We start from the raw sequence: 18,787 nt of genomic DNA on the forward strand, positions 1-18,787 counted from the left end.
TTTATGGAAATTCACGCTTCGCTCGTGTTTAGATAATTACCGTTGGCCACGTATCACTTCATGCACAGCCGATCAACGCAACTGAATTTTTCCTCCTAGCTATTCTGAAATTGCGGCGACTCTGCCTCGCAACGCAACGCTCCGATGCGACGATCCAAAATATTTTCCACGATTCTCTCTCGTTCCGGTTCAATCAGCGACGCAAGTCGACCGACGTAACGTAATTAAATGGTCATTTGTAGCGCTGCAATTGCACGCTACGTTATAAACGTAGCTGCTCGCCGCTAGCCAAATGAAATTGACATTTATCGTTGCACAATCGACGTGTCTCCGAAATTCTACAAGATCGTGCGATGAATTTCTTAAATCGCGAAAGCAGAGTTGCTATTCCTTAAATAAAGAACGACCAAGGGAATCGGTATTGTTGTTTCTTAATTTCTTATTTAGTTATTTATCAGCCGAATCGATCGATTCCGATATCGCGCGTAGGATAAGAGATCTTAAAACTCGAGTGTACGATACTGACTTGTATATAAGGAACGATGTATTAACAAGCCGTGATATACCGAAGAGTCGGATAGTGGTCGTGTAATTTATCAAAGCCAAGTGAGTATCTTGATTATTCGACGACTATCGGTTCTACTTGGCCAGTAGGGGTTTCATATTTGCATAAAAAAAACGTTTAAATTCCGCGTTAAAGCGAAATATTTCAGTCTTAATTGTCTACTTCTAAACTGCGTATTTTCTTTCACTTTCAGCAAGATGCGTTTTCTCGTGCCGATATTAGCCATCGTGTTGGTCACCTATCACACGTTCCACTCCCATGTAGCGGACGCGCGACGTAAGTGAAATATTTTTGCTTCGCGACTTCGATTTAATCGAAAGCGAATTCCAAACTAAAAAGACAAACCGTTTCTCCTCGTTAAGAAACCGGAAAATACAATGCGTACAAACCAGGACAACTTCGAGGATTTCTTGAGAAATTTAAGGAGACGATGAAGAAAGGAGATGAAAAACATGGCGTTCCTGTTCTCGATCCTTTTATGAGCAAGCACGAGCATATAGATTTAAAGGAAAAGGGATTGTTCTCGTAAGCATATGTTTGGCGCGTTAATTACGAAAAGAGAATCAAATGACGTTAACCGACATCGATTTTCTTTTTCTTCGAACAGAGCAAAAGGAGACCTGGAAAACTTACGCGTAGCTGGTTTATCCGACTATGAAGTAAATCAGGGTGATTTTACGGTGGTTGGTCTGCAAGCCAAAGTAGCTCTTCTGTTCAGGCAAATTAACATTATGACACGGTACAATGTGAGTGGTACGCTCGTCGATGAAATTTCCTACTACGGACATGGAAACCTCGCGTAAGCTTCTCTCAATTATTTCCTCTTATACACGTTATATACAATGAATATAATAGCTTAGCTAGCATGCGGAAGCGCGTAGATTTGCAATACTCGATTCGCGCTTTACCTCCGAACTCTGTAAAACGATTAGATCTTTTTAGAAAACGAATATCTTTTTACTACGCAAGTAACCGCATCTTTGAATGAAACGGTAAAGCTTGGGAGCGCACCAGAGTTCGAAAAAACATTTATGTTTCGTCGAGAACACGCTCGCAGTCGGTTTTGCAGTTTCCTAACGTCAGTAAACCAGTATTACCGAAACGGACTATCAACGCCTCCTGTCGGAAATTTCTATAATTTGCACATTGCCTCAGCTACGTTTCATCGATTTTTTCGAATCGCAATTTGGATTTTTCGAATTTGTAGAAGGTACTTCACCGAATGAAAAGCCAACCAAGTTTTTTCAAATTTCAGCCTCGTCATTAGGCAACTTAATGTGACGGCAGACCTGAAACTGGGGGTAAAGAACGAGAGAATGCAGGTTTCAAACCTCGTAATCCATGCTCATGTGAAGGAATTCGACGTAAGTGTTGTATATAATTATAATGCGGATTTTTATGCAAATTGATATCGTTATGGACGCAACTATAAAAACAGAACTCGAATAGAGATCTATCTTATCTTTCAAAACTATAACGAGTACGTCAGATATTTTATATCTTTTCGTACATGTTTGTATTATTAAATATCGCATAAATGCATAAAAATCCACAGTTTACACAGTGCTTCGGTGATCCTGAAAGTCCGAATGGCTAACTTTGAAATGTTTACAGTGCGTTATCACCGGATTATACGACGACGAAAATTTGTCCAAGGTTATAAGCAAATCCATCACCGAGATGGTACCAGATTTGCTCGAGAAGTATCAAAGTCGAATATCGAAATACGTGAGTAAGGTTGCTACAAATGTGATGAACAACATTCTGAAACAGTTCACGCTGAAGGACTTGTTGGACATGATCGGCCATTAATAATTCTACTTAATAATTCTAAATACATGTTCCTACATCTAGCAAATAAATTGGAGTAAACATAAACCTCTATTCATTTCCTTGTTCTATGTCGAAGCAATTCACATCAGTTCAGCCATAAAAAGGAGCGTGTCGAATACAAGCGGTGGCGGAAGTAACACTCGGAAAACTTTCGAGCCTTTGGCTGCCACTCCTTTATTCGACCAATCATTATCTCGCCACGGTAGATTAAGAAACGTTGCAACTTTCCAGCAAGAAAGCGGCGGTCTGAAAACTTGTTAACTCGTTGCCTTTCCTACGCTAAACCACCCAAAATTCTCTAAATCCGCGACGTGCCTTTAATCGACGTAACTAGTTGAAAATCGATGGGAACCCGATGTACCGAGAAAGATAAACTCGTTTTCGGGGACGAACGGAGGGAACAGCACTACGATCGATTTTAGATTACGTTGTTTCGACCGTTCGGTGACGAATATACAGAGTGTCATCGAACTGATGGAACAAGCCGAAAGGAGGTGAATCTTCATGAAAAAATAAGTCGATAAAGTAGAGTGACATTCTTTTATCCGAGGATCTGGTTTCGAGAAAATCGAGTTCGAAAATTTGTCAAGTATACTTGAATTTGGCTAATTATCGACAAGGTGAGAGTGAACAATCAATGGAATAAACAAGCGGAGTAAAATGTTTTCATCCAGGGCATCGTTTTTAGTACACCTCTAACAAAATCTTAATTTACTTTTGTTGGAAACAAAGCAGCAGTATTGCAAAAATGACTTATTCCGCACATTCGACTTATTTTTTCGTGTAGAATCAGCTCCTACTGGCGTGTATCGTTAGTTCAGTAACGACCTGTGCTCGGCTTCGTAAAGTTCGCATAACCTCCAAATGCAGAGACTAGGAACTCTCTGCTCGAAAGGAATTTAATTATATCACTTATAGAACAATGAACCATTGACTTATACGGTCTCTTTGATATCAACTGCAAAGGCACGGTACACCGAGTCTAACTAGGGTCGATTGAACTTCAAAGTGTACCGTACGACTTCTTTTGATGCCGATTATTTACAAACTGTTAAAATGGAAATTTCCAGGCGGACTAAAATAAAAGTTTTTAAAATGTCGTGACTCTTACAGGAGGTTGCACGAAATTTTTCTTCCCATTATGGTGCACGACGAGTTGTGACAAGAGCAACAATTATCTGTCGAATGAAACTTACTTATTGGTTATCTAATCGCGAGAGTAAAGATTCCTGCAGGTTACAATGGTCGACATACGAAACTAACTAAACAACATAATTCACGTTGATAGGTGAAACGTCGATAACTTTGTCTCTGATATATCGCGGTGTATCTTTTCCAAGAAGTACGATGATGTAATTGAGATTAACTATAACGTTATCAGTACATTATACGACTAAATAATAGGGTGAATCGTTTGCGAACGGGCACACGCATGATTCGCACGGCAATGGACCGTTTAGTCTCTTTGTCGTGTTCCTTTTTTTTCCTTTCGTTAAAAAATGAGAGGAAACTCCTCGCACCGGAGGAAGAGAAGAAAATTAATTGATAACTAAATCGGCGGAGCCGTATAAATTGTCGAGAAACGTCGTGTCTCGACGTGCAATCTGAAATTGAAGTTGGAGTCGTACGCAGCGAGAAAATTAACGTTCTATCAAACTCTGCCTACATCCGTGTGCTCTTTCGATCGTTGCAACCCGTTTTAATAGAGTCGTGTCGTACAGACAAAACAAAGATGCATGCCGCGTTATTCCCGTGAGGGAAAAGCTTTGAAACCGTACACGAACGAAGAAAATAGGCGAACCTGAATTCTGCCAGAAATAGGTTTGAAACCTAATTCCCGTGATACACGGTGTAGCGCGGAAAAGTGGCGAGGAAAAACAGGGCAGTTCGAAGAAAACCAGTTGAATTGAAACTCGAAACAAGCGGCGAAGCAGACAGCTGACAATTACAGTAGTCGAATAAGCGAGACGGCTTCCTTCCAGGTACACCTGTGAATCTCACGAAAGTAAAAACGACCCGCACCGTCTAAGGACTAATCTCGTAACGGCGCGGCGACTTCTTTTTCACAACGCACGGCCGCCTAACACCCGGTATGTGCAGGCCAGGAACGCTTGTAAGTGGCGTGCGTTCCGTGTAATTACGAATTCTCCGTAAAGCGAGGAAAACGGGTAACATACCGTGAGGAGTTTCTCATTTCCGTTGAAACGTCGATATAGCCGCGGCGGATAGATATATACGAGGACAAAGGTTCGCGGTTGCCTCTCTGCTCTGCGTGAAAATGCTTTACCGGTTGTTAGGACGCCTGTCCGACCACCGCCAGGTTGTTTGTCGTTATTTAGATACAGGAACGATACGCGACTAAATCTAAGTTATATATGAATAGGGAGGATAGTATACTCGCCGATAGATAAATAGATAGAATATAAGAGAAGCTAATGTTCTCTCTTTGACGACTCTGACTCGGGAACCTACAGGATGTAAAATAGAATCAATAACATCGTGATTGGGTACTATGACCTTACGCGAGTTAACGTCGGTTACACGCAGCGTATGTTATACTGTTTTAATTGTACAAGATTTCAATAAAACGTATCGGTCATATAGCCTTTCTCGGCATTTTCGATGTCTCTTCTCAGAATGCGTATCGTCGTCTTAATCAGGAAACTCGTACTGCCTCTACGGTTGGATGCGCCTTAACACCATTAATTAAGGGGAGATTAATTTCGTTACGCACACCGTGATCTCGGAACTTTAATTGATAACATGACTGTTCTTTGAACTCCGTTCAAGAGGGGTTTGCGTCTTGACAAATTTTACAGGACGACTACGAAAACCGTTCTATTGCCGTATAATTAAAGGAGTCTTACCTAAATTTACAAACGAAATCCTTTCGAGTTTCTTTCCTTTCAAGCTTGTGGATGCCATCGTATCGATATCACAGTAGTTCTATTATCGTACTCGATATCCTTGATGATAAGTGCATCGGTCAATGATTCATTTCGAAATAAAGCCGATTACACTGTATTAAATGCTACGTTTTAATGTAACTGTTCCAACAAGATGATGTCAAGGGCGAACGAAAATGGTCGATCCAACACGGTAACAACTTAGGCAGATTAATTTCAGAGGACGACAAACAACGCGTTGAACAACACGGAAAATACCGGCTACGTAGTAGCACTCCTGGTTTGGAACTTGTTAAGAGACACGTAATGTTCTATGTCTACGACTTACCATCTGGTTGATGGGTATCCTCCTTGAGACACGGCGTCGCATGAACGAACTGTGTTTTGCTGGATTACGTTAATCGTCAGCACGTTTAAAAAATTTTCCCATGTGTCTTGGATGTACGCGCGTAAATGCTGCGGGTCTAGCTACGTTGCCACACGACACGAAACGACTGACCGGATACTCGAATTCGCAGAATCCAAGTCAGCGACAGTCACGTGTATACGAGTGAACGTACGAAGAACGTTGTACCCGTTGTTACCAAATCGTAGACGATAAGCAACGTAGTAGCAAATTGAAACGCTCGAAATTGTGTAACTTGCTGCCAAACGTAGTGGCCATCCTATGCTATTCGATTCTCGCATCTATGGAGAAATTATTAATAATTAAAATCTTTAGACATTGAGCGATAGAAGAATAATGTCTGACATTTTGTTTATAACTAAAATAACCGAAGTTTTTATATCTCGTCCTGCGATCGTCGAATTATTTTCCTTAAATGCATACCTCCTTCGAGATGTTTAAGAAGTAACATTTTTTTACACGCATAACGTTACTTATGGATATTTGAACATTTTTAAATAATTTTACACGGAGTGAATGTCTATCTACACCAAATCTGTCGTCCAGGACATACATTCAAGCCCTAGCATTCTTAAGATGTTGCTTTGGATTAGTACATTACTATAATTATTCATATTCGTTCTTAGTTTACGCTTAAACGTTTATCTCTAGCTCTCCTTTCTTTTACTTTTCTTTTTTTGTACAAATATAGACATACATTCGCGTGTATTTTCTGCCAAAGTGCTTATCCTATAAATAGATAAATATATAAGTAATGATCGTAATTTTGCAAGATCGAACCGAGCTTTCATGGTCTTAAATATCACATCGATGTAAAAGTTTTGCAAGTAACTTATAGAAGTTAGTATGGGATACACGCAGACGATCATTAATATGCAGGAATTCGTTGAGCAATATCGCACGTGTCTGTTGCTTTTAAGAGAATCTTATCCGCAAATTATCTGTTCGCGGCGTTGTTAAATACATTTATTTGGAATTTATCATATTCGTGGAAACTCGTACTCTAATCTATCTTCTTTCGTAATCAAGTATCTGTCGGGGCCCCCTTTGAAAGATCGAGTAGATTGGCTCTGTAAATACGCAATATCTTATTGCATTACATAGAAAAAAAGTACGAATATTCTTTGGTTAGTTTATTTTTTTAGTTATTTATACGCGTTTACTCATGCACTCGCTATTCGAACCGTTTACTTTCGAGCGTCGAGCAATAGCAATGTAAAAAACGCGAGAGTCTCGCTCAAACGTACCCTGATAGTTTACCACACGTTTTCTTTTAGAAATTTTGTCGTCACGAATAACGAGAAAAAGATAGTGTGATATTAAATACATTTTTTCCTCTTATCTTGGGAACGCGTTCGATGATTGACGGATTTGTCATTTTCTTCCGAACCTCGCCGTCGGCATATCTGTTAAGGCTAAATAGATTAGCATCGTGAGAATAAATCTAACGAACATTATGTCAAATTGATCCTGAAACGAGAATTTTGTAAGAAATGTATGGATTTATCGATTGCTTCAGAGAAAAGCGTCCTCTAATTCCTACGGATATATCTGAATTAAACGTGTCATAACATTTGCTTGGCATGTACGTAGCTTGGAAAGCTACTGAATCGCATATAGAAAAGAAAAAGAATCGGCTGTACTTTTTTTGGAGAAACACAATGGGCGGTTACACGCGATCGCGGTACAATCGGTCTCGTCGAAGATGGCCGAGGAGAACCGGAAGCAACCGAACGAGCACATCGCAACAGACGACTCATTTTAAACTAGTGGTGCGTGGTCTACCGGAAGTTGTCAAAGCAGTGAACTGTCAGTTAGCCGTCGGCATTCAGAGTTGGTGTGTTGTTTGTATGTTACATTGAATATTAGTTAATGAACATAAGTTATGCTACGACAGTTCTTCTAAGTTTTGATATTCGTTATCTTTCTTCTTCCAAGAAATGGCATGCGATAAGATTTGCGGTTTGTTTCCGAGTACAGTCTCTTGATAGATGTCGGTGGCGTATCATCGAAACGTTCCTCGAAAAGTTGGATTAAACGAAAACTCGACGAATAGAAGAAGCTTGCGTAAATTCGAGTTTAAACGTAGCATAATATTCGCGTGGCATGTACATAGTCTTGAAAACTGCTAAAACGCATATAGTAGAAAAAGAATCGATTATACCTTTTTGAGAGAAATAATGGACGTTGACACGCGATCGGGCATAGCTGTAGAATTGAATTTCTTGAATGACGATTGCTGAATTGTCACTCCCTGTAACAAAGAGCGACCAAGGGAATTAGCGTCGTTGCTTCTTTATCTTTTAATTACTTTTTATCACTCACGTGGGACGATTGTATACCGTGCATATAAGAAATAAGATATTAATACATGGAATAAGAGATATCAAAACTCGAGTACGATACTGACTTATATATAAGGAATGATGTATTGATGATCAATCTATTATAACATTATTATTGTTTATTGTTGTCAGGTAGTATCGTGTAATTTATCAAAGTTAGATGAATATCTCGATTATCGGAAACCTATACTTCGTATTAGCATAAAAAAACATTTAACGTCCGCGTTAATCCGAAATATTTCCTAGTTGTGATTTTCTTTCAGTTTTATTATCTGTTACGAATTCGTGTTAGCCGATATGTTGTGTAAGTAGAATATTTTTGCTTTGCGGCTTTGATTTGATCAAAAGTGAATTCGATTCATAGAAAATAAATTGTTTCTTTTCATTAAACAGCCGCAATGTACAGTACGTTTTGTCCGAATACACTTAATGACATTCTCGAGGAATTTAAGGAGAAGATGGAGGAAGGAGATGAAGATATTGGTATTCCGGTCCTTGAACCATTCGAGAGTGACCGCCTGGATATAGATTTAAACGAAGACGGATTGTTCTCGTACGTATATGTTTTGTGCATTAATTACGGAAAGAGAATCGAATGATATTAACCGACATCGGTCTTCTCCTTCTTCAAACAGAGCAACAGGACGTGTGAGGAATTTACGCATAAGTGGTTTGTCTAACTATAAAGTATTGCGGGCTGATTTCCCGATGGATGGTCTTAGAGCCAAAGTAATTCTTCTGTTCCACAAAATTAAGATAGAGACTCAGTACAGAATGGAAGGTACATTTCTTGATGACAATTCCTTCAACGGACATGGAACACTCACGTAAGTTTCTCCCAATTATTTTCTTTTATACGCGTTTTATACAATGAATATAATAACTTAGCTATCATGCAGAAGCGCGTAGATTTACAATACTCGATTCGCGCTTTATCTCTGATGTTTGTAAAACGTTTAGATATTTTTAGAAAATGAATACTTCTTTACTACACAAGTAAACGTATCTTTTAATAAAACGGTAAAGCTTGGAAGCGCACCACTTTTCGAAAACGTATTTATGATCCGTCGAGAACACACCCGCAGCCGGTTTTACAGTTTCCTAACGCTAGTAAAACAGTATTGCCGAAGCGGACCATCAACGCTGAGAAATTTCTTCAATTTATAAATTGTGTAAACAACGCCTGACCGCTGATTAAAAAGGCAACTGCATTTTTCGACTTCAGCCTCGTTATTAAGAAACTTAAAGTGACGACGGACCTGAAACTCCAGCGAAGGGAAGGGAGGCTGTACGTTTCAAACCTGGAATTGCAGATCGAAATGAGGGAATCCAACGTAAGTATTGTATATGATTACAGTGCGGGTTTTATTGCAAATCGATGTTCTTATGGACAAAACTATAGACACAGAACCTAAAGAGGGATTTGCTTTATCTATAAAAGTTATAACAAGTATATTATATATGATCCTGTAACAACCAGTGCTTCGATGATCCTGAAAGTACGAATGGCTAACTTTGAAATGTTTACAGTGCGATATCACCGGATTAGAGGTCAACGATGAATTGTCCGAGGATATAAGCGAAACCATCTCCGAAGAGGCACCCGATTTCCTCGAGGAGTATCAAGAAGAAATATCGGAATTTGTTGGTAGGTTTGTTAGGAGATTTATCAACGAAATACTAAGAAATTATGCGCCGGGAAACTTGTTGAGCATGATTGGCGGTTAACCGATAATTCTAAATAATCTTTCGTACTTCTAACAAATAAATTGGAGTAAACATAAATCTCCATTTCCTTACTCTATATCGGAGCAAGTTACTGCAGTTCAGCGATAAAAAGGAGCGTGTCGCATACAAGCTGAGGCGAAAGTTAACCTCGGAAAATATTCGAGCTTTTAGCTGCGACTTCTTTCTTCGATCAGTCATTATCTCGCCACGGTAGATTAAGAAACGTTGCAACTTTCCAGCAAGAAAGCGGCGGTCTGAAAATTTGTTGCTAACCGATCAATTTTCGGATTTTCTTGTCCGCTGTTTCATCCGTTACGTTAACTCGTTGCCTTTCCTCCACTAATCCACCCCAGATCTCTTAAATCCGCGATGCGCCTTTAATCGACGTAATTAGTTGAAAATCGATGAGAACCCGATGTACCGAGAAAGATAAACTCGTTTTCGGGGACGAACGGAGGGAACAGCACTACGATCGATTTTAGATTACGTTGTTTCGACCGTTCGGTGACGAATATACAGAGTGTCATCGAACTGATGGAACAAGCCGAAAGGAGGTAAATCTTCATGAAAAAATAAGTCGATAAAGTAGAGCGACATTCTTTTATCCGAGGATCTGGTTTCGAGAAAATCGAGTTCGAAAATTTGTCAAGTATACTTGAATTTGGCTAATTATCGACAAGGTGAGAGTGAACAATCAATGGAATAAACAAGCGGAGTAAAATGTTTTCATTCAGGGCATCGTTTTTAGTACACCTCTAACAAAATTTTAATTTACTTTTGTTGGAAACAAAGCAGAAGTATTGCAAAAATGACTTATTCCGCACATTCGACTTATTTTTTCGTGTAGAATCAGCTCCTGCTGGCGTGTATCGCTAGTTCAGTAACGACCTGTGTTCGGCTTCGTAAAGTTCGCATAACCTCCAAATGCAGAGACTAGGAACTCTCTGCTCGAAAGGAATTTAATTATATCACTTATAGAAAAATGAACTATTGACTTATGCGGTCTCTTTGATATCAACTGCAAAGGCACGGTATTCCGAGAGTAACTTGGGCCAACTGAACTTCAACGTGTACCGTACGACTTCCTTTGATACCGATTAGTTACGAACTGTTAAAGTGGAAATTTCGAGGTCGACTAAAATAAAAGTTTTTAAAATGTCGTGACTCTTACAGGAGGTTGCACGAAATTTTTCGTCTTTTTATGGTGCACGACGAGTTGTGACAAGAGCAACAAGTGTCTGTCCAATGAAATTTATTTGTTGATTATCGAATCGCGAGAGAAAAGATCCTGCGGATTATAATGGTCGACATTTTTGCCGTGTGAAACTGTTGAAGTAATTATTTCTAGGAAAATTTTGTATCTTTTTCTTTTGTATACCCGTTACCTGGACACCGCCGTTACGAAAAAAAAAAAAAAATAGATTTTAGTGAAGCAAAATATTTTAAAAAGTAGAGGACCACATTATTGTGTCCTTGAATATGAATGTTGTTTTCGAGTTACAAAGTTTAGAAACAAAAGAGTTATAGGTAGATTTTTATTGCTGCTTCTTGTAACTTTCAAATAGAGTTACGTACCAAGGTTAATTGTTTGGTAGTGTCCTTTGCTATAAATGTATCAACGTGTTCCCTAACGACTCCTACTGTAATGTAACACTGCTAGAGTAAGGATCTGGATCAGTATACACTATACTTATATCTTATCTGTACTTATACTTACTTTAATATATATTTCTATTACAAATTTATCGCCGCATTCCTCAATCAGATAACCTTAATAAAAACTAATTAAGTAGTATGATTCACGTTGACAGGTAAAACATCGATAACTTTGTCTCTGATCTGTCACGGTGTATCTTTTCCAAGAAGGACGATGATGTGATTGAGATTAACTGTAACGTTATCAGTACATTATACGACTAAATAATCGGGTGAACCGTATGCAAATGGGCACACGCACGATTCGCCCCGTAATGGACCGTTTAGTCCTACTCTGTCGTTTTTCTTTTTTTTCTTCTTTTTGTTAAAAACCGAGAGGAAACACCTGACACCGGAGAAAGAGAAGAAAATTAATTGATAACTAAATCGGCGGAGCCGTATAAATTGTCGAGAAACGTCGTGTCTCGACGTGCAATCTGAAATTGAAGTTGGCGTCGTACGCAGCGAGAAAATTAACGTTCTATCAAACTCTGCCTACATCCGTGTGCTCTTTCGATCGTTGCAACCCGTTTTAATAGAGTCGTGTCGTGCAGACAAAACAAAGATGTTTGCCGCGATATTCCCGTAGGCGAAAAGCTTTAGGATCGTAAACGATCGAAGAAAATAGGCGAACCTGAATTCTGCCAGAAATAGGTTTGAAACTTAATTCCCGTGGTACACGGTGTAGCGCGGAAAAATGGCGAGGAAAAACGGAGCGGTTCGAAGAAAACCAGTTGAATTGGAACGCGAAATAAGCGGCGGAACAGACAGCTGACAATTACAGTAGTCGAATAAGCGAGACGGCTTCCTTCGAGGGACACCTGTGAATCTCACGAAAGTAAAAACGACCCGCACCGTCTAAGGACTAATCTCGTAACGGCGCGGCGACTTCTTTTTTCACAACGTACGGCCGCTTGACACCCGGTATGTGCAGGCCAGGAACGCTTGTAAGTGGCGTGTGTGCCGTGTAATTACGAATTCTCGGTAAAGCGAGGAAAACGGGCAACATACCGTGAGGCGTTTCTCATTTCCGTTGAAACGTCGATATAGCCGCGACAGATAGATATATACGAGGACAAAGGTTCGCGGTTGCCTCTCTGCCTTGCGTGAAAATGCTTTACCGGTTGTTAGAACGCGTGTCCGATCACCGCCAGGTAGTTTGTCGTTATTTAGATACAAGAACGATACGCGACTAAATCCAAGTACTTCAGTATATATGAATAGGAAGTATAGCATACTCGCCGATAGATAGATAGATAAAATATAAGAGAAGCTAATATTCTTTCTCCGACGATTCTGACTCGGGACCTACAGGATGTAAAATAGAATCAATAACATCGTGATTGGGTACTATGACTTTACGCGAGTTAACGTCGGTTACACGCAGCGTATGTTATACTGTTTCAATTGTACAAGATTTCAATAAAGCCTACCGGTCATATCTCCTTTCTCGGCTCTTTCGATGTCTCTTCTTAGAATGCGTATCGCCGTCTTAATCAGGAAACTCGTACTGCCTCTACGCTTGGATGCGCCTTAACACCATTAATTAAGGGGAGATTAATTTCGTTACGCACACCGTGATCTCGGAACTTTAATTGATAACATGACTGTTCTTTGAAGTCTGTTCAGGAGGGGTTTGCGTCTTGACAAATTTTACAGAAAGACTACGAAAACCGTTCTATAGCCGTATAATTAAAGGAGTCTTACCTAAATTTACAAACGAAATCCTTTCGAGTTTCTTTCCTTTCAAGCTTGTGGATGCCATCGTATCGATATGACAGTAGTTCTATTATCGTACTCGATATCCTTGATGATAAGTGTATCGGTCGATGATTCATTTCGAAATAAAGCCGATTACATTGTATTAAATGCTATGTTTTAATGTAACTGTCCAACAAGATGATGTCAAGGGACGGAAATGGTCGATCCCACACGGTGACAACTTAGGCAGATTAATTTCAGAGGACGACAAACAACGCGTTGCACAACACGGAAAATACCGGCTGCCTAGTAGTACTCCTGGTTTGGAACTTGTTAAGAGACACGTAACTTTCAATGTTTACGACCTATAATCTGGTCAATGGGTATTCTCCTTGAGACACAGCGTCGCAAGAACGAATTACGTTTTGCTCAAAATAAGCGAATAAGAATTAAGAATCGAAGAAATCTATCGGACAAAGTCCGACAACTTCCTCCGTTACGTTTTCGAATCGAGATGAAGTCGCGTTTATCGTTTTAACCGATTGCGATATACCGTAGGATAAAGGATTTATTTTTAAAGGTATAAATAAAAAACTGGTTCTACTAGAAAGACTACGTTCATCGTCGGCGCGCATAAAAGTTTTTCCCATGTGTCGTGGTTGTACGCACGTAAATGCTGCGGGTCTGGCTACGATCATCCGGCATAATCGTTGCCACACGACACGAAACGACTGACCGCATACTCGAATTCGCAGAATGCAAGTCAGCGGCAGCCGCGTGTACACGAGTGAGCGTACGAAGAACGTTGTACCCGCTGCTACCAAATCGTAGACGATAAGCCACGTAGTAACAAATTGAAACGTTCGAAACTGTGTAGAAAATATTAATAATTAAAATATTTAGACATTGAGCGATAGAAGAATAATGTCTGATATTTTGTTTGTAAGTAAAATAACCAAAGGTTTCTTATCTCGTCCCGCGATCGACGAATTATTTTCCTTAAATGCATACACCTTCGAGATGTTTAAGAAGTGACATTTTTTTACACGCATAACGTTACTTATGGATATCTCAACATTTTTAAACAATTTTACACGGGGTGAATGTCTATCTACACCAAATCTGTCGTCCAGGACATACATGTTTGTTCAAGCCATTCTTAAGATGTTGCTTTGGATTAGTACATTACTATAATTATTCATATTCGTTCTTAGTTTTCGCTTAAACGTTTATCTCTAGCTCTCCTTTCTTTTACTTTTCTTTTTTTGTACAAATATAGACATACATTCGCGTTTATTTTCTGCCAAAGTGCTTATCCTATAAATAGATAAATATATAAGTAATGATCGTAATTTTGCAAGATCGAACCGAGCTTTCGTGGTCTTAAATATCACATCGATGTAAAAGTTTTGCAAGTAACTTATAGAAGTTAGCATGGGATGCATACAGGCGATCGTTAATATGCAGGAATTCGTTGAACAATATGGCACGTGCCAGTTGCTTTCAAGAGAATCTTATCCGCAAATTATCTGTTCGCGGCGTTGTTAAATACATTTATTTGCAGTTTATCATATTCGTGGAAACCTGTACTCTAATCTAACTTCTTTCGTAATCAAGTATCTGTCGGGGCGCCCTTTGAACGATCGAGTGGGGGGACTCTGTAAACGCGCACTGGTTTGCCAAATATTTTATTGCATTACATAAAAAAATACGGACATTCTTTTATTACTTGTTTACACGCGTGTACAGATGCACTCGCTATTCGAACCGTTCTACTTTTGAGCGTCGAGTAACAGCAAAGCAAATAACGCGAGAGTGTCGCTCAAACGTATCCTCCTAGTTTTCCAGACGTCTTCATTGGGAAATTTTATCGTCACGAGTCATAAGAAAACAATTATGGCATGTAAAGTACAACGCTTTTTCCTCTTACCTTGGGAATGCGTTCGATGATTTGCGGATTCGTCATTTTCCCTCTAACGTAATCGTCGGTTTATCTGCTTCGATTAAATAGATTAGCAACGCGAAAATGAATGTAACGAACATTATGTTAAATCGATCCTGAAACGCGAGTTTTGTAAGAGATGTATCGATTTATCGATTGCTTCGGAGAGCAGCGTCCTCTAGTTTCCACGGACATATCTCGATTAAACGAAGAATCGATGAATAGAAGAAGCTTGTGTAAATTCGAGTTTAAACGTGTCATAACATTCGCGTGGCATGTACGTGATCTTGAAAACTACTGAAACGCATATAGAAAAGGAAAAGCATCGGCTGTATCTTTTTGGGAGAAACACAACGGGCGGTTAGACGCGACCGTGGCACAGTCGGATAGTCGGTGTCCCGTCGAGGATGGCCGAAGAGAGCCGGATTGAACCGAACGGGCACGAGGCAACAGGCGGCTCGTTTTAAACCCGTGGCCCGTGGCCTACGGGGAGTTTTCAAAGCAGTGGGCTGGCAGTAAGCCGTCGGCTTTCACAGCGTGTGTTTCGCTGGTACGTTGTATATCGGTTGCTGAACGTAGGTCTTGTTACGATCGTTCTTCTAGATTTCGATATTCAACGTTTTTCCTCCTCTAGGATACGGCACGCGATACGATCTACGATTTGTTACGATTCCTGAGTGCAGTCTCGTGATAGGTGTTGTTGATGTAGCGTCGAGACGTTTGACGTAACGTTACTGAATCTTATAATGCTTTACGAGAAACATTCGCGAGGTAAAGAGTATATACGCGTTGGTTGAAATTATCGGTAATCGTGCGGAGTTGAAAGATATTGGCTGTACAATCGACGTGGGGTTTTGTCGAAAATAGAGCTGGTGTAAAAAAAGAATGGTTTTCATGAAAAGTGACTGAATGGTTGAACGATTTTATCGGTTAAGAAGAAAAAGAGCGCGCGGCGAAAGCCATTTGAAAGCACCCAGTAAACACGCAGTCTTCTCGAGTAGACGAAAGTTTATGTTTGACGACAAATATCAAACGAATCGGTTAAGATTGCCGGCGCGTGCTTAGTGACGGGAGTCCGTTGTATTTATCTTTGGACGTTAACGGTGCTGAAGTGAGAGATATCGGTTTTCTTTTGGGGAAAAGTCTACCGTGGACCGCTGGGACTTAATTTTTGACCCTGGAAACTCGGTCATGGCGGTTCTCGGATTCGAAAATCACGGAATCTGAAACACTTTTCCCGGCTTAAGTTGATAAATTGGTTTTTCGTCGAGATCTGAAGATGACGACACCGGTCGAGCGAGGACTGCTTGTCTTGTCGCTCTTCACTGCGATCTGTCAGGGAAACGAACTTAAGGACTACTGTTCCAAGCACAAATTCGACAATTTACCACCCGGTGGCCTCAGGTTTACGAAGGAGGTCGTGACAACAGAGTACGCGAACATCGGAGCGTTCAAAGCGCTTCACTGTTGTCTACGAGGATACAGGAGTATCGAATGGTGAGCGTCGCTTTATTATTCTAATGTTAAGATTAAGAAGATGGCGTTAAAATAATGTTGATAAAATTTGAAAATTGCGAAAAGAAAGAACACCGCGTATGTATGAGGGAGTGTAACCGATGAAAACACGAGCCGCGCGTGGAATCTCGAGCGAAGGTTAAACGATGTGTCTGGTGAAGTTGATTTGAGTCGTAATTAACGCATAGGTTACTCGACCTATTTTCATTTTCAAGCTTAACGTAGCTCCGCGTCGATGAGATACGAGAAACGCATAAATCGTAGTCCCGCCGACGGAAGAAGCGTAACGGAATATCTATCCCATGATTTTACTTTGATGTCCTGGCTGTTCTGAGTCACGCTCTCAGGATTTGAATGACATTCGCGTAGGTTGATACAATTTCTTGCCACTCTTTTTATTAAACTCGACGAATACCTGGAAGTGTGTCCACTGTTCGCTCTCACTGATTTACTACATTTACGGAATATATATATGCATATTCTTTTCCTTTTTCTTTTTTTTCTTTTTTTTTTTTTTTTTTTTTTTTTGTTTAAACTATCATCAGAGGATTACGCTAAACCGGTTATTAGTCTGTCATAGAATACGTTTGATTTAAAACAAACATCGTCTTTGACAAAGTACACATCGGCTGAACAGAGAAACACAAAGAGGACTTGGTAAATGGTTTCCGAATAAACATTGGAAAGTTGGAGAGACGCGTTACTTTGTCCGCTAAAATGGCGTATGGTTTGTCAAAAGCGTAACAGGTTTCCAGTGGAAAGGATATTCGCGTTGGAGATAATCGTAAAAAGGAGAGCGAAGAAGCGATCGGTTATTGGAATTGCTGGGGAGGCGGCGTGGTGCGGCGTTGTGAGGCGCGGTACGGTGTGGCGACGAGGCAAGCGAGTCACGTCACGTCACCCGGTAATAACGTTTCTGCGAAGCGCTTGTTTATTCCACGATAAATCTAGAAACGGTACGAAGTACGAGATGAAAATCGCTGTAGGGGGTCGCAGTTTGAGACGCGTTCGGCTGTCCCCTTCGTAACCGCAAGGCGAGCTAACAAAGACACGGTTCCGAGAAGAGACCTTCGAGGGGTCGACCGGCCGATTTGCCGAATCCCTTCCGCACCAGGAACTTTATTATTCCTGGGACAAAGTGGGATTTTAGCTCGGCTATTGTGCGCTGTGCGCGCGTTCTCGGTATACTTCTCCAGGTGTCAAACGGTATAGTTGTTGCACGCATTCACTGGCCTCTGCTGCTCTCGAGAAGGAGAGGTTGTCGCGTCTGGTTCTCGAAAAGTCCGAGGGTTAACGGACGTGTGGCCATGCTCCCGCTCCCGCTCTCTGTCCACACCTGTTACGTCTCTATCGAGCGTGTCCATCTAAAGCATGCCGCTTTCCGACCATGAACACGCACGAAATTATGCGGATGTTCGTTCGCAGGTCGCCCAACTTTTTCTCTCTTTCTCTAATCCTTCCATAGATTCTGTCTAATCGATTCCAACGGGCCGTCGTCCTGTCTATTGTCTTTTCTACGTGTACGATATTTCTCTCTATCCTGACTGATATCGTTTTTACGGATAATTCTCACGCGCATAACTCCAAGTGCATAGCCCTTCGATTTTTTACATTTCATTTCGTATGCTGCGGTGATTCTTGTCTGCGGTAGTTAAACGTCGGAAAATCTGATTACCAGTCGTTTCGCGTTCTCCGAAATACCGATTCTTAGATCGACGTGTTCGATGTGTGTCCGTTGAACGTTTCTCTAACTATGTATCTGTGCTGCTTTGTCTACCAGGCTTTCCGCCATCTTGAATGCACGAGTATGCAAGCGGACGTTTCGCGACGGACAAAACATCGCGGGTACGGATCGAAAATGACGCGCGACACCACCGGTGCTTTCGTTTGTATCATAATTTCGGCGAAAATATTAGAAACCACTGCATCGTCGCTACGTTTTTCCCTCGATTCTTCTTTACGCTTCGCATACTTGCAAACGAGCATTTCTTTCGGGCGTGTTTGCAGAGTACAAGGACGAAAACATTGGCGTACGAGACGGCCATTTTGAAAAAAAAGCAACTGCTCGTCGTAGCCGTAATCGGCGAGAAGGAAAGAGAGAAGAGAAAGAGAGATAGGCAAGATTCCACTCCTTTTCCTGGGCTCCGACGT

The 18,787-nt window shown here is 40.7% G+C and overlaps 3 protein-coding genes and 1 long non-coding RNA gene across 5 annotated transcripts in view; 3 read left to right on the forward strand and 1 right to left on the reverse strand.

The window, feature by feature from the left end:
• Positions 1 to 486: 486 nt before the first annotated feature.
• Positions 487 to 2,443, forward strand: LOC132907010 (uncharacterized). 2 transcript variants are annotated; one of them, XM_060959718.1, is made up of 6 exons: positions 487 to 606; positions 759 to 841; positions 928 to 1,090; positions 1,173 to 1,364; positions 1,821 to 1,929; positions 2,180 to 2,443. In XM_060959718.1, exons 2-6 carry the CDS (start codon positions 763 to 765, stop codon positions 2,375 to 2,377), a joined length of 741 nt encoding a protein of 246 aa, XP_060815701.1. In that variant the 5' UTR covers positions 487 to 606; positions 759 to 762; the 3' UTR covers positions 2,378 to 2,443. The 2 variants fall into 2 exon arrangements, with proteins under 2 accessions (XP_060815701.1, XP_060815700.1); XM_060959717.1 differs by lacking the exon at positions 487 to 606 and having other exon boundaries at positions 694 to 841.
• Positions 2,444 to 7,064: 4,621 nt separating this feature from the next.
• Positions 7,065 to 11,528, forward strand: LOC132906649 (uncharacterized). Its single transcript, XM_060959011.1, has 6 exons — positions 7,065 to 7,547; positions 8,319 to 8,359; positions 8,449 to 8,608; positions 8,691 to 8,882; positions 9,281 to 9,389; positions 9,586 to 11,528. The coding sequence occupies exons 1-6, from the start codon at positions 7,294 to 7,296 to the stop codon at positions 9,781 to 9,783; spliced, it is 954 nt and encodes a 317-aa protein (XP_060814994.1). The 5' UTR covers positions 7,065 to 7,293; the 3' UTR covers positions 9,784 to 11,528.
• Positions 11,529 to 12,826: 1,298 nt separating this feature from the next.
• LOC132906650 (uncharacterized) lies at positions 12,827 to 13,695 on the reverse strand. Its single transcript, XR_009658021.1, has 2 exons — positions 13,186 to 13,695; positions 12,827 to 13,099 (listed from the first exon to the last, which is right to left on the reverse strand). It is a non-coding gene; the product is annotated as an uncharacterized LOC132906650 (long non-coding RNA).
• Positions 13,696 to 15,605: 1,910 nt separating this feature from the next.
• LOC132906893 (single Ig IL-1-related receptor-like) overlaps positions 15,606 to 18,787 on the forward strand; it is a 124,749-nt gene continuing 121,567 nt past the window's right edge. The window contains exon 1 of the mRNA XM_060959501.1: positions 15,606 to 16,618. Within this exon, the coding sequence (XP_060815484.1) occupies positions 16,401 to 16,618 (218 nt within the window). The 5' untranslated portion in view covers positions 15,606 to 16,400. The remainder of the gene's footprint in view (positions 16,619 to 18,787) is intronic.

Source organism: Bombus pascuorum, chromosome 5 (assembly GCF_905332965.1).
Source record: "Bombus pascuorum chromosome 5, iyBomPasc1.1, whole genome shotgun sequence".
Taxonomy (NCBI): Eukaryota; Metazoa; Arthropoda; class Insecta; order Hymenoptera; family Apidae; genus Bombus; species Bombus pascuorum.

What these genes read in the sequence shown, in the direction of transcription:
- LOC132907010 (XM_060959718.1), top strand. Translation starts at nt 763, where the DNA reads ATGCGTTTTCTCGTGCCGATATTAGCCATCGTGTTGGTCACCTATCAC. An exon ending in CCATGTAGCGGACGCGCGAC is followed by an intron (nt 842 to 927) that starts GTAAGTGAAATA and finishes CTCCTCGTTAAG; the next exon opens with AAACCGGAAAATACAATGCG. An exon ending in AAGGAAAAGGGATTGTTCTC is followed by an intron (nt 1,091 to 1,172) that starts GTAAGCATATGT and finishes TTCTTCGAACAG; the next exon opens with AGCAAAAGGAGACCTGGAAA.
- LOC132906649 (XM_060959011.1), top strand. Translation starts at nt 7,294, where the DNA reads ATGTACGTAGCTTGGAAAGCTACTGAATCGCATATAGAAAAGAAAAAG. An exon ending in GCCGTCGGCATTCAGAGTTG is followed by an intron (nt 7,548 to 8,318) that starts GTGTGTTGTTTG and finishes ATTTTCTTTCAG; the next exon opens with TTTTATTATCTGTTACGAAT. An exon ending in AACGGACATGGAACACTCAC is followed by an intron (nt 8,883 to 9,280) that starts GTAAGTTTCTCC and finishes TTTCGACTTCAG; the next exon opens with CCTCGTTATTAAGAAACTTA.